At 43.7% G+C, this 15,312-nt stretch overlaps 1 protein-coding gene across 1 annotated transcript in view; it reads left to right on the top strand.

Moving 5' to 3' along the window:
* Positions 1-15,312, top strand: part of MAP4K5 (mitogen-activated protein kinase kinase kinase kinase 5) — an 84,279-nt gene that overhangs the window by 18,494 nt on the left and 50,473 nt on the right. The window contains exon 3 of the mRNA XM_008168603.4: positions 8,027-8,084. Within this exon, the coding sequence (XP_008166825.1) occupies positions 8,027-8,084 (58 nt within the window). The remainder of the gene's footprint in view (positions 1-8,026; positions 8,085-15,312) is intronic.

The raw sequence follows: 15,312 nt of genomic DNA on the forward strand, positions 1-15,312 counted from the left end.
CAGTGTAGACACCACCTTAAAAAGGAAACTGGTGGTTCTTTTATGTCCTCGGTGTATTCCCATTTGTGTTGTGGAGACAAGGGGCCCTTCTAGAAGGACAGTACTTGTTAGTACTGCATGAACCACTGGATGTTTGGAGCAGAGGGTAGAAAAGGCCTATGTAACTCCAGTTTCTTCCTTTCAGTGGCTAGCTGCAGATGTAGGCCCTTTCACTCTCTCTGCACAGAGTGACTTCTTGTATGTGTGTGTCTGTGATTTTTAATTTTTTTTTTTAATTCAAGAGTTCCCCTTATTTTATCCGTCTTTATAGTTGAGCTAAATTGTGCCATAGCACACTAAATGTTTCTGGGGTCCAGGGATCCATTAGCTATGGCAGATCGGCTTTGCAAGGTTTTGGTGAAGGTCAGGTTTAAATAGTATGCGTCATGCTCCTTCGTGTTCCCTTAGGTTGAATCACATACTCATTGTTTGTTTTGCCTGCGGGAACCACATTCCCTGGATTTAATTGTGTCTTGGGCCTGTAGGCTCAATGTCTTAGAATCCTAGACCATTAGTGTTGGAAGACCACAGGAGGTCATCTAGTCCAACCCCCTGCTCAAAGCAGGACCAATCCCCAACTGTATTTTTTTTTTTTTTGCCCCAGATCCCTAAATGGCCGCCTCAAGGATTGAACTCACAACCCTGGGTTTTGTAGGCCAATGGTCAAACCACTGAGCTATCCCTCCCCAGTGAAGGCCTTCTGAGCCAAGTCCCTGGATCTGGCATCAGCTCAGCATCATAAGAATTGCCATGTTAATTCAGACCAATGGTCCATCTAGCCCAGTATCCTGTCTTCTGACAGCAGCCTGCACCAGATACTTCAGAGGGAATTAACGAAAGAGGGCAATTAGCGAGTGATGGATCCCCTATCATCCAGTCCCAGCTTTTGGCAGTCGGAGGTTTAGGGACACCCAGAGCATGGATTTGCCCACCCTACCATCTTGGCTAATAGTCATTGATGGACCTATCCTCCATTACCTTATCTCATTTTCCTTTGAACCCTGTTATAGTGTTGCCTTCACAACATCCTCTGGCAAAGAGTTCCACATGTTATCTGTGCATTGTGTGAACAAGTACTTTCTTATGTTTGTTTTAAACCAGCTGCCTATTACTGTAAGTGGTGACCCCTGGTTCTTGTGTTATGTGAAGGGGTAAATAACACTTCCTTATTTACTTTTTCCACACTATTCATGATTTTATTGGCTTCTTATAGTATTCCTCTTTCGTCGTCTTTTTTTCTAAGCTGAACAGTCCCAGTCTTTTTAATCTCTCCTCCTATGGAAGTTGTTCCATACCCTTCATCATTTTTGTTGCCCTTCTCTTTATATTTCCCAATTCTAATACATCTTTTTTGAGATGGGATGACCAAAAGGTGTGGGCATACCATGGATTTATATAGTGATATCATGACATTTTCTGTCTTATTTATCCTTTTCCTAATTGTTCCTAACTTTGTTAGGTTTTTTTTTTTTGACTGCCATTGCATAATGAGCAGTTGTTTTCAGAGAACTATCCATGATGACTCCAAGCTCTTTTTTGAATGGTAACAGCTAATTTAGACCCCATCATTTTGTGTATATATAGTTGGGATTATTTTTTCTAGTGTGCATCACTTTGCATTTATCAACATTGAATTTCATCTGCCATTTTGTTGTTCTGCCTCTGTGAAGAGATTGAGTAGGCTACCTTGGGCTTCAAAGCTGGGCAAGTTGGGAACAACCCCAGCATTTAAAGAAATTGCTACCAGATTATCATGCTTATAGTTCTGAAGTCTCTGGCTGCTACCAAGCAGAAGTCTTGGATCTTGGATCTTCAATGCATCAGCATAGATGTAATAAAGGTTGACTTCAGCTTCTAAGTGAACTTAAAAAGACTTTTCATCAGAAACTGCAGAACATTGGTAAGGGATGCAAAAGGACACAAGGAAATGGCCGGCAGAGTCAAGGACAATAAAGAGTAGGGTTTTTTTAAGTATATTGGAACAAAAGGGAGTCCTAACAGTGATATTAGTCCAGTTCTTGATGGAAATGGTAGAACTGTCAATAATGCAAGAATGTTTAATAAATATTTCTGTGCAGGATTTGTGAAAAAGATAAATTATATAAACAAAGGATAATGAAAGACTTTCAATTTCAACAGTAACTGATGAGGGGGTTAAACAGCAGCTATTAAAGTTAAACATTAAAAATCAGTAGGTCTGGAGAACTTGCATTCAAGAATTTTAAAAGATCTGTGGAGGAGCGTTCTGGACTGTTAATGTTGATTCTCACTAAATCTTGGAACACTGCGGCAGTTCCAGGGGACTGGAAGAAGGCAAATGTGGTTACAATATTTTAAAAAGGCTAAAATGGACAACCTGGATAATTATAGCCTTGTCAGTGTGACTTAAATCCTGAGCAAAATAATGGAATAGCTGATATGGGACTTGAGTCTAAAACAGGGATCTCAAACTCAAATCACCACGAGGGCCACTTGAGGACTAGTACATTGGCCCGAGGGCCACAACACTGAAACCTTTTCATACAACGATACAAAAGTGTAGTCACAAAAAATGAAGAGTAATATAGTATGCTATTAAAAGTCAATGTATTAACTTTTTAAAAACTGTAATGTGAAGAGGGGTTTTACTAAAATAGAGACACCTGTAACTATTCCTTATGTGGTCAGTAACACTGATGATGATCTACACTAACAGTCTATCAACACAGCTGTAATGGCAGGAACCTTTTAAAGTAACTATTCATACAAAATACGTTGCCACTTTTAACAAACATTCTTCCCTACTACTCTCAGCAAAGAATCATACATGCTGAACTTCATACCTCAGACTGCTCATCTAGTCCATGAGGCCCCGCCTCTTCCCACCCCTTCCCCAAAGTCCCAGCCCCGCCTCTTCTCCACCTCCTCCCCTGAGCGTGCCACGTCCCCGCTCCTCCCCCTCCCTCCTGGAAAGTCTTAAGCGCAGCCAAACAGCTGTTTGGCAGCAGGAAGCGCTGGGAGGTAGGCGGAGGAGCGGGGATGTGACACGCTTGGGGGAAGGGTGTCGGGGGGGAGGGGAGCTTGGCTGTCGGTGGAGTCAGCACCTATGGCAGGCTGCAGGAAATAACTCTGTGGGCTGCGTGTTTGAGACCCCAGGTATAAAGAATTAAGAGGGTAGTATAATGCCAATCAAGATAGGGTTTATGGAAATGTACACCTCTATCCCGATATAACGCTGTCCTCGGGAGCCAAGAAATCTTACCGAGTTATAGGTGAAACCGTGTTATATCGAACTTGCTTTGATCCGCCAGAGTGTGCAGCACCTCCCCCCCCCGGAGCGCTGCTTTACCGCGTTATATCCGAATTCGTGTTATATCGGATCGCATTATATCGGGGTAGAGGTGTATTTGTATTATCATAGCATCTAGAGCCAAGCCCCAGTCATGGATCAAGACTCCCTTGTGCAAGGTGCTGCACAAACACAGAACAAGAAGACAGCCCTTGCCTTCAAAGAGCTGACAATCTAAGTATAAGACAAGAGACAACAAATGAATACAGACAGACCCATGGGGGAGAACAAGGAAATACTACAGTATGACTGGCAGTGGTCTCCGCACATCAGCAGCTGAACCATTGCCAAGTTTTTTGTAGGCCTCGCAGCTAAGGAGAGTTTGATAATGAGGTAGGTCTGTGGATGTTTACGGGAGCTTCTCCCAAGCATGAGGGGCAGCATGTGAGAAAGCATGAAAGTGTTTGGTTGAAAATTTAACAAGTGGGCGGTGAAGGCTGGGATCATGGGCCGATCAGAGGCGGGAATCAACTTTTTGATACTGAATGAGATATGATAAGTAGGGTTGGGACAGATTGTGAAGTGCCTTGAAAGTAAAGACAAGTCATTTATTTTTGATCTTGTCCAACTGGATATCTTTTTGTGGAGATTACAAATTGGACAAATTGGAGAAATGGTCTGAGTTAAACAGGATGAAGTTTAACAAAGACAAATGCAAAGTGCTCCACTTAGGAAGGAAAAATCAATTTCACACATACAGAATGGGAAAAGACTGTCTAGGAAGGAGTACGGCAGAAAGGGATCTAGGGGTTATAGTGGACCACAAGCTAAATATGAGTCAACAGTGTGATGCTGTTGCAATAAAAGCAAACATGATTCTGGGATGCATTAACAGGTGTGTTGTGAGCAAGACACGAGAAGTCATTCTTCCGCTCTACTCTGCTCTGGTTAGGCCTCAGCTGGAGTATTGTGTCCAGTTCTGGGCGCCGCATTTTAAAAAAGATGTGGAGAAATTGGAAAGGGTCCAAAGAAGAGCAACAAGAATGATTAAAGGTCTTGAGAACATGACCTATGAAGGAAGGCTGAAAGAACTGGGTTTGTTTAGTTTGGAGAAGAGAAGACTGAGAGGGGACATGATAGCAGTTTACAGGTATCTAAAAGGGTGTCATGAGGAGGAGGGAGAGAACTTGTTCACCTTAGCCTCTAAGGATAGAACCAGAAACAATGGGTTTAAACTGCAGCAAGGGAGGTCTAGGTTGGGCATTAGGAAAAAGTTCCTAACTGTCAGGGTGGTTAAACACTGGAATAAATTGCCTAGGGAGGTTGTGGAATCTCTGTCTCTGGAGATATTTAAGAGTAGGTTAGATAAATGTCTATCAGGGATGGTCTAGACAGTATTTGGTCCTGCCATGCGGGCAGGGGACTGGACTCGATGACCTCTCGAGGTCCCTTCCAGTCCTATAATCTATGATTCTATGATTCTATGATTACAGTTTTGTTTGATAATGGTAATAGTGTTGTTGTAATATACTTAGACTTCTGTAAGGTGTTTGACTTGGTACCTCACAACATTTTGCTTAAGAAGATAGAACAATACAAAGTCAATATGGAACATATTAAATAGTTCAAAAACTGGCTAAAAGCTGATAGGTCTCAAGATGCAATTGTAAACACCCACATCTAGTGGGTTTCTGCAGAGTTTGGTTCTTGGCCCTGTGCTTTTTAATATTTTTATCAATGATCTGGAAGAATGTAAAATTATTACTGAAAGTTTGCAGATGGCACAAAGATTGGGGGAGGGGTAAATAACGAAGAGGACAGGTCACTGATAGAGAGCAATCTGGATTGCTTGGCAGGGCCGCCCAGAGGATTCGGGGGGCCTGGGGCAAAGCAATTTCGGGGGGCCCCTTACATAAAAAAAAAGTTGCAATACTGTAGAATACTATATTCTCGTGGGGGCCTGGGGCAAATTGCCCCACTTGCCCCCCTCCCCCCGGGACGGGCCTGTTGCTTGGTAAGCAGGGCATGAGCAAATAATATACAGTTCAGTATGTCAGGCTGTACGTCTAGGAACAAAGATGCAGGCCTTACTTACAGGCTAGGGGACTCTCTCCTGGGAAGCAGAGACTCTGAAAACGGCCGGGGTGGGGCATGGTAGATGATTGGCTGAATATGAGCTCCCAGTGTGACGCTGCAGTCAAAAGGGCTTAATGCAATCCTTGGCTGTATACGTGGAATATTGTGTCCAGGTCTGGTGTCTGCAATTCAAGAATGAGGGTGAAAAATTGGAGAGGATTCGAAGAAGTGCCACAAGCATGACTGTAAAACTTGCCTTATAATGAGAGATTCAAGGAGCTCCATCAATGTAATTTAACAGAAATCTGATAACCCCGCTATTATTAATCTAGCACACAAAGGTATAACGAAGTCCAGTGACTGGAAGTTGAAGCTAGACAAATTCAGACCAGAAATAAAGTGCAAATTTTGAACAGTGAGGATAATTAACCATTTGGAACAACTTACTCCAAGGGTTGTGGTGGAGTCTCTGTCACTGAAATTTTTTTAAATCCATATTGGATGTTTTTCTAAAAGATCTGCTCTGGTTCAACCACAGCTATAGGATTTGAAGCAGGGATTAATTCAGGGAAGTTCTGTGGTCTGTGTTGTGCTGGAGGTCAGACTAGATTATCACAATGATCCTTTTGGCTTTAAAAGCTGTGAATGAGTGCCAGGCACTTTCAGCAGGCCAGAGAAGGTTGGCAGACCGCATCCTATCTAATTGACATTTGCATAACATCCCTGTAGCAATGGCAGCTATTGCTTACATGGAAAAGTAGTATCAGGAAAGGATATAGTGTGTTGTATGTTTCAACGTCTAAGAAATGCAGTTGAACAGCTGGAAGCAAAGAGGGAAAAGCCAACACTATGTGATGAGCTATTTCTCAGGGGACACCAGTAAGCGCGTCATGGGTCACAGTGTGAGCAAATCCGTCCTTGGTCTCTTATGGGAATCTCCATATTTCCTAATGGTATTGTCAGGTTTACAGTGTCAAGAAGACCCTTATCCTGTATTCTGACCAAGTCACTCTACCTTCTGGCTTGGACACAGGACGCAGACTACTTCTGCGCTGTTTCACGCTGTAGAAGTACAAAGGGATTCTCCTGCACTCTAGAAAGCCAGTTAATGTGAAAGGTTATTCTCAGAAGTGGAGAAAGTTTCCTCTGTGGGGAGTGGATAACAATCTATGTTCCGCCTCCGTATCTTCTCTTTTGGGCTATTTGCTCAGCCTCTTCTTGTCTTCAGTCGAGCTGCACTTGTCTACCATCTGAGCATGTCACTTGCAGTGGATGGTTCTGCGACCTTCAGTTGCCTGACAATCACCGGATTTTGAAAGGGCTGGTGGTTGTCATCTGTAGGTTCGAGGATCTGTCCTGACATGGAATCTTGACTTAGTGTTGACAAAGATGAGGGATTCACCTTTAGAGTCCTTGGGCTAGTGCTCCTTATTCCCCCCCAGTGTTAAAATCAGCATAAAATCTGGGGGGGGGGGGGAGTGCGTTGTACGCTTCAAGGGTTCAGCCTCCCTTCTCCTCATTCCAGGGGGATGAACTTGCTCTGTATCCTCATCCTAAATTCTTGCTAAAAGCGGTGTCCGAATTTCATCCATCTCAGGTTATTTATCTCCCAAATTCCTCCTGTAACCTCACTCCATATCCAGGGTGCCCAGGGAAATGTGTGTTTCTATTTTGGATGGGGATAAAACAACTAGGAATAGATTTCTTGTAACCTTTGGATGATCGGTGGAAAGGAGATGCCGATTCCATTCAGCACCTGCCTCAGTGAATTAGGCTGTACGTCAAAAATAATATACCTTAGCGAGGGTGACAGCACCTGGGTGACTTAGTGCTCACTTTACTAGAGCTAAGATAGCATTAATGAAATCCCCGTGAAATGTTTCCATCATAGAAATCTGCAAGGCTAATACCTGGGGTTCTAATCACGTCTATGTGCAGCACTACTCTCTTAACTTGGCATCTAGATCTTATACTTTGAGAGAGCAGTTCTGTGATCCGTAATTAATTCAGCCTACCTTCCCTGAGGGCTGAACTGCTCGCTAGACTCTCACAAGCAGGACAACGCAGAGGCTGCTGCGGAGTGAAGATTAAGGTTGCTTATAAGAAACGGTGGCTATTTTAAGAGTGTTGCCTCTGCATAGTCTCGCTGCTCACCTACCTTCCCCTCTTCATATGAGTTCTACTTGTATAATGCTCTGGGGGTTAGTGGTAGGAAATGAGAGAGTGGGGACTGCACAGTCCTTTATAACCTCACCTCTGAGCAATTGGTGCTGCAAGAGGCTGCTGGTGCAATCCAGACAGGCTCCAAAAGGTTCCCACTTCAGCAGCCCTGAGGAGTACATCCCACAAGCATGAATGTGTAGAGGCAGTAGTTGCAGGTAACTAATTGTATTTTCTGAGCTTGATTAGGGTAAGTGTTAGCACATTGGTGGCACCCCAAGACCCAGCCAGGATTAGGGCCTATTGTGCTTGAGCTGTACAACCATAGAAACAGACAATCTCTGCCCCAGAGGGCTTGCAATTAATTGCATTGTGCTGTACTGTAATACAAGGCTTCACTACATAAAAGGCCATTGTTTATAAGTCCATTGTTTATAAGGCCCTTGCATTATGATTAAATATGTCTTAACTTTCTTATTTTAGGCCAGAAATCTTCATACAGGAGAGTTGGCTGCTGTAAAAATTATCAAGTTAGAGCCAGGTAAGTTTTACATTCTTTCCAAGTACTGTTGGGAGGCATGTGATCTGTCATTAAACATTGCCAGTTCCCCTGTATATTTGTTTTCACACAGCAGTAATAGGGCATTTGCATTTTATTACCATTCGCTGAAAAAATGGTGGTTGCAGTAGTTTCAGTGGTTAGGTTTCAGGAAACGCTACAGAATTATTTAAAGCGTGGTACACAATTACCTTTGGTTATTTCCTTTTTGTTGTTTCTCCTTCGTTCTTATCTATTTTATCTACCACCTATTAATTTATAACAGTAAGGTTTGGTTTATTAGTTTAAAGGCAAGCTTGAGGACAAGGGGCATTTCCCCCCCCCCTATAAACTGTTACAGAATAGCCTGTACATTAATGTTTTAATTCCTGTTTACAGAGCTAGTGTTCAAACCTCTCCTGCAGGCACCCCCCCCAAAAAAAATATTCTATGGGAGAGGCAGAGAGGAACAGGCAGTGTAGCTGCCTTCCATCTCTCCTGTCCTTCCCTCCTGTCCCTCACCTCCACCAAGCTTCTCAGTTCCCATGGTCTGCATGAGTCATTGTGTGAGAGCAGAGAGGTAAGGGGCAGTACAAGTTCAGATTGGGGGAACTGGCTAATACCCATCTAGCTGTGTTAGAAAAGCCAGTCTCTCACACCCCTGCATGTTAATGTGCTGCCATTTTTCTATCCTGGGCTGATGAGAGCGCTGTAGATTTTATCCTACCACCACCCTGTCACTGCCCAGGATAGCTGTTGATCTGAAATCTGACCTTGGAGTCCTGCATGGAAATTGGGATGGGACAATTAACCTATTCCTGGAGTGTGAGAGGATTCCAACTCCTCTCCCAAAATATAATCTGTACCACCTCTGAGTGTGCAGGGTTAATATCCCACTTCTTGCTCCCCTCTTCACTTTCAAATCCCTCCTCATAATTATCTTCCACGTATCCTTCCTATGTTTGTCACCCCACAACTTGCTCAGCCTGGTCTCTTGCCCCATGATTTGTGTGGGATGCAGAACCTTCCTTTTTGAAGGCTGCAGTTCTGCAGTGTGCTCTTCCCAAACATCAGTTTGTTTTTGTGGCCGCCTTCAGGGAAGGAGTACAGACTTGGGGGGCGGGGGTGCGAGCACATATGTGAGGGGTTTCGTGTGTGCGTGAGAGAGCGAGTACGTGCTCGCACTCATGAGTGAGATGTGGATTTTATGTTTGCTGTTTCCTGGATTTTATTTTTAACTGTGAGGCACCCACCAGTTGTGAGCAATGGATACCTAGAAATTAAAATGTATTTGTTGTCTGTAGAACCCAGCTTAAAAATTAGTAAGGCCTTCTTGGAGGTCAGGCTAGATGGTCATGATGGCGTTTCTTCACACAATGCACAGTCAACCTGTGGAACTCCTTGTCAGAGGATGTTGTGAAGGCCAAGACTATAACAGGGTTTAAAAAAGAACTAGATAAATTCATGGAGGATAGGTCCATCAATGGCTATTAGCCAGGATGGGCAGGGATGGTGTCCCTAGCCTCTGTTTGCCAGAAGCTGGGAATGGGGCGACAGGGGATGGATCACTTGATGATTACCTGTTCTGTTCATTCTCTCTGGGACACCTGGCATTGGTGACTGTCAGAAGACAAGATACTGGGCTAGATGGACTTTTGGTCTGACCCAGTATGGCCGTTTTTATGTCCCTTCTGACCTTAAAATCTGAGTCTTCTGCAAATCCAGCCCAGCGCATGTCTGACTAAGTTTGGATGATTAGAACTTCCTATTCCAATGGCGGTGGCTCTGACAGCCCCTGCATCATGTTAGATAAACACCTTAATTCTGGTAGTCAAACTCTTGGAGCCTATTTATCCCAAACTAGAGCTAATTACCTGCTTAGATATTGAAGAGGTAGAGAACTGGGACCCAGGAGACCTGGATCCTTTCCCAGTTTTGTTTCTGTCTTGCTGTGTCACTTGGGACAAGTGACTTCACCTTTCTGTGCCTCTTGTCCTCTCAGCTCTTTCTGATTTCTCTGTTCAGACTGTAAGCTCTTTGGCACAGGGACTGTCTCGTACTTGGTGTCTATACAGAGCCCAGCACAATGGAGGCTTGATCTCAGTTGGGGCCTCTAGTTATGTGCTGCTGCTACTAGCAATTGTTCATTGGCAAAATAGGAAGTTCTTGTTTACACATATAAAATGCAGCGAGGGCTCTTTCTAATTATGTGATGTTAAAGGAGAGGAAAACAGAGTCAACATTAGTTTATACGTAGATTCTGGTCAGCTTTATCCACCCACGTTTTCTTTTAGATCATACATCGAGAGGCACTAAATCTTTCTTCCCATACCCTCAGCTGATGTACCCTAAATTGTAACCTCAACGGGGGGCGTCAGCACTTACTGCAGAGAGTAGATGAGCCCCAACAGGTCCTGCCAGCCTGTAGTGGGAGAGTTAAAGACCAAAGTGCTTGGCCCAAAGACAGGACAGGGCAATGGTTTTTTTTTATGGAGAAGAGTGGGGTGGATTCAGCCTATGATGAATGCAGTAAAACTGGCCCCCTTAAGCCCCTAGGTTTCTGCTCCTGATCCACAAGAAATAGACCAGACGCTTGTATGTTTTTATGTGCTGCTTGGAAAGCTGTGAGCAGAGGCAGGGACTTAATCCTCTGCTGGTAGAGGGAGGTGTGGGGAGGGAAAGACCCTTCAGAAGCTAGAGATTGTCCCTGCTGTGCTTTTCACTTTGAGTAGCAGAGTGAAACATACCATGTGACCCATTTCACTGCTGCTACAGTAGAACACTACTGTAATTAGCAATGGTGATTATAGCTTTGTAAATTTCGCTGTACTGCTAGCCTGACTTGCCTCAGGCAAGTGACCACTTTTCCAGTTTTTTAGATAACTACAAACCATTGCTAGCATGAGTTCCTTCTTTGGAGATGCTTGCACAGACTGCTGGTGAAGACCTTGTGGGGGTATTATTTTTAAGGCTGGATTACAGTATTTCTTTATTCTCTGGAGTGTTTGCTCACATGGCCTCAATGATGCAGTCTAGTTAGAATGCAGCAGCTCACATCCTTGCAGGTAGACGTGGCTGTCTCAACATATCACTCTCATCTTGTAAAAAAATCTCTGCATTGGCTCTGGGGGAGATTTTGTATTTATATAAAGTTTTGACTTATTTTGAAAGTTTTGAATGGATGTTGTCCAATATATTGGGGTGTTTCAGATTAAACAGTAGTCAGGCTGTAGTACTGCCCGCCCTGGCATCAGGTCAATGCGAGAAACTCTACCAATTAATCTTGGAGCTCTTGCAGAGAATACAACTCCTTTTAACCCAAACCCAGAGTGTAGCAAATATGCTGTCTTCAGTACAGCGTTGAAGACATTTGAGTATCTGAGCAGGCAGAATGGAACATTTGGTGGTTGAGGTAGGGGGCTAAGTCTTTGCATTTAGACCAGAGGACACAGCTAGAGATGACATTGATAATATGCTGTTAAAGATTCTGAATGTTGCTGTCACTAGAGAAATGAAGGAGCTTGGCTAATTTTGAGTTCTGTACAGTCCTTTTCAGCTGAGAGGGATGGTCACCATAATAGGGGACCTCAGAGGAGAGGAAGCAACTGAGGAAAACAAAGAATGATGCGGCAAGTGATTCATATATTCATAGAATCCAAGACCATAAGGGACCACTGTGTTCATCTAATCTGACCTCATGTATCACACAGGACAGAGAACTTTCCAAGCAGATCTTTTAGAAAAACATCCAATTTTGATTGAAAAATTGTTAGCAATGGAGAATCCACCGCGACCGTGGGTAAACTGTTCCAATAGTTAATTACTCTCACAGTTAAATGTATGCCTTATTTCCAGTCTGAATTTGTCTAGCTTTAACTTCCAGCCATGTGCACTGAATCAGAGGTGAAAAAAGGCTGCCCAAAATCAGGTGGTAGCTGAGAAATTCTCACTGTTGTATGGGACCCATGGAGAAGACAACCCAGAGAAAGAAACTGCTTAATTTTAGGATGGGAATGGTTTGTGTTTTGTTCCCATTACCACTCTAATGGTAATAATTGGATTAGTAGGCAAAAGAAACATGGAAATAAAACCAAGGTTGCAAAATTGTTAAATCTCTTCTTCCACCTGCTTGTCCCCTTCCTCTAAACAAAGGAAACTACCCCCATCCCCCCACCCCCGTTTAGAAGGCTTCAGTCCTGAATTTGTTTGAACTTCTGTGCAGTGTGCTAGCTCAGCTAACCCTGTTACTTAGACAGTACTAATAAAATCGGACTAGACAGTGTTTTTCACTTCTTTTGGCACAGACTTTGGAGAGCATTTAGCCAAAAATATTCTGGCACGCTAGTGACATTTCCCAACATCCACTGAGTTCAAATGCTTCACATAACTTGAGAGCCAGCTCGATTTCAGAAACTAATTCTAACTGTACTCAGTATTTTCAAGAGACCTGCGCAGAAGCCAAAACTATGTGAAACACAGAATCCACTTCCTTGTATGGATTTAGCAGATGAACTGATGGAACAGTAGATGCAGAAGGACAATTATTTATCAGTATGATTCTTCTCTGCAGAGCCTTCTCTTTAGGAAAATACAGTAAAAATTACTTTTGAATTTAATGGGAATCTACATCGCAAATACTGCTGTACCATTAAATAAAAACACTGGGAATATTTGAAATATGTTTGTAATGCTCTAAATAAACCCCTTTACAAATTTACTGAAGTATCTAGTTGCTAGTTTTCATTTGGTTTAGGGAGAATTGGTCTGATGTCTTTATTTTTCTTGTAGAAATATTCTGTTTGGGGCAAAAGAAGCTAGTTGTATTTTAAGTTGGACTATTGATGTATCTTGTTCTATGTTGATTGAAGTTGGAAGTTCAGAGATTTTAATGCCATAGCAAATAACTGTCCACATGTGTGGTGTTTGGTTTTCATAAATTCAGAGCAGGGTGTTTTGTTCACAATATTAGTTTCTGCACTTTGTGATCCACATTCTGAAGTCACTTACTTTCATTTTAATATTTGATCACATCTGTTGAACTATTACAGCCAGATCCTCAACCACTGTTCTGGCCTCTTTGGGCCATTCTGCAGTCCGTAGGAGCTGGAAAGCTGCCTTAATAAGGAATATGTTGGGGATTGAAAGAGGGTGGGGAGATATTGTTGGGACGACCATTGTATACTCTGGCAATCCCTAGCTGTGTAGTGGCCCCTAGGGGGCCGTTACCAGCTGATGTAAGTAAGAGCAACTCTCAGCCTACTTTAACTTAACATGTGGCTGAACTGGCCCTAGCAGCCCCCAAGATTGGAGGTGTATGAAAATGGCTTTAAGTTACCTTTGACTCTCCACAACCACCTTGTGCTGAGCGCAACCTCGCTGGACTTAAGAATCTGGTCCTTAGTGTGTGACCATGTTCTTTTTTTTAAAAAAAAAAGGCTTCATGAGCTATGAAGTGGTATGGTGTTGGCCCTGTAGCCTTTCACTTCTGACACCTGGATTCAAATGCTGACTCTTAGTCTGGTCCCATTCTAACCCTGGTCGATATCATTTCACTAAATGAGACCACTATGCAATTTGACATGATAGATCATTCTTCGCTTACGACATACCCAGAACTGGAATGGGATGTTTCAGGGCAGTTTTAGGGGCACACTGGAGTTGTTTGAGAGAGACCGCATCTTAGAGTAAGGTGTAGTGTAAGCAAGTTGATTGATATGGTTGGAGATGGTTCATTGTCAGGGTGGGCCAGGACTCTGAACTGGCACTGAGCATTCTCTCTCTCTCAAGGGCTTGGCTGGCTCATTCTTTCTTGCATAGGCAGGGGTCTAACTGATGGCGATAGATGGGGTCGGGAAGGAATTCTCCCCCAGGTCAGACAGGCAGTGGTCTTGTGGGTTTTGTCACCTTCCCTGCAGCGTGTGGGTTACTTGCCAGGATTATCTGGGTATAACCATTTCCCTGCCATGTGGAGGCCTCAAGCACCGATACCCCTCAGTCCTGCCTATTCTCTGCCTATGGCCCATAGTGGCCTAGTCTCCTGTGGGCTGTAATACTTTGGTCTCATTTATGTAGTTGGGTTAGTTTAGGGCGCTGGGTGGGGTTGGTGGGGTGTGATATACAGGAGGTCAGATAAGGTGATCTAGTGCTCCCTTCTGGCCTTAATCTCTGTGACAGTAACCTTCAGCTTCATGAGCACCAAATTCAAACCGCTTTTGAACAAACCAGCCTGTCTTCAGGTTATACAGAAGGCAAAACAGAAGCAACACAGTGTTTTTAATTGCTATTTATGATGCAGAAGGCATGCGGTAATGCACTGTTTTATTTAAAGTAGTGCAATAAAAATACCAAGTGCTCTGAAACATATTTCTTGAAATCTGGTGTCATTTTATTAGTTTGATTATTACATATTATGCAGCTTTCTACTGTGTTCTCACAATTAACTGTTCTTATGTCAGATAGCTAACGTGTCTAGGTTATGTTTTCCTTTCTCAGCTTAACCTTTTACTGACTGTGTGAAGGGGCACTCACCTCTTGAGTGCCTCATTGTGGCTGGGAGTGGTATTGCAGTCCTCCTCTCGCCAGGATGCCTCCTGCAAGCTGCTGGCTGACCATGGTGGGTCCTGAGCGGCATGGCCCTCCAGCCGAGTCACAAAGTCTGAATGACACCCTTCCAGGGTCTTAAAGAGTCAGTTAACAGTCTATTTGCTCTCACTAGAGTCTTCAGCCCTGGCTCTGGGCCACTTAAATTCAGCCCTTTGTTCAGGCTCCCAAATAAGCTCCATCCCCTTCTTGGGGTTTATGCCACTTTGTGTGTGGCTAGGAGGGGAGTCCGGACCCACCACTAATATCGGCTCCAGCCCAAGGATCCTATAAACAGCAGCCATGTAGTGCTTGATTCAATTCATTGCTGCTTCTTCCCCGAGCCTCTTCCTACTTGGGCCCTGTAGGTTCACCATTATTTCAGTGCTAAGGTTCTTAGGTTCTCTCCCTGCAATCTCAGCTATGAAAAACGCAGCCAGAAAACAAACTCTGGCTGTCCCTCAGGTCCCTTTGCCCAAAGAGGAGTGTCCTTCCTCACCTCTGTCATTCCAGGTGGGAACTGACCTTCTAAGGCCAGGCAGTTCCTTTTATCTGGACTGGCAGGGCCTGATTGGCTGTTGCTAGCCTCTCTAGCCCTTGGAGGATTGGGTCTATGGTTTCCAAAATGGTTGCTCTGGATTCTCTTCTTTAG

The sequence above is a fragment of the Chrysemys picta genome, chromosome 4 (genome assembly GCF_011386835.1).
Source record: "Chrysemys picta bellii isolate R12L10 chromosome 4, ASM1138683v2, whole genome shotgun sequence".
NCBI lineage: Eukaryota > Metazoa > Chordata > Testudines > Emydidae > Chrysemys > Chrysemys picta.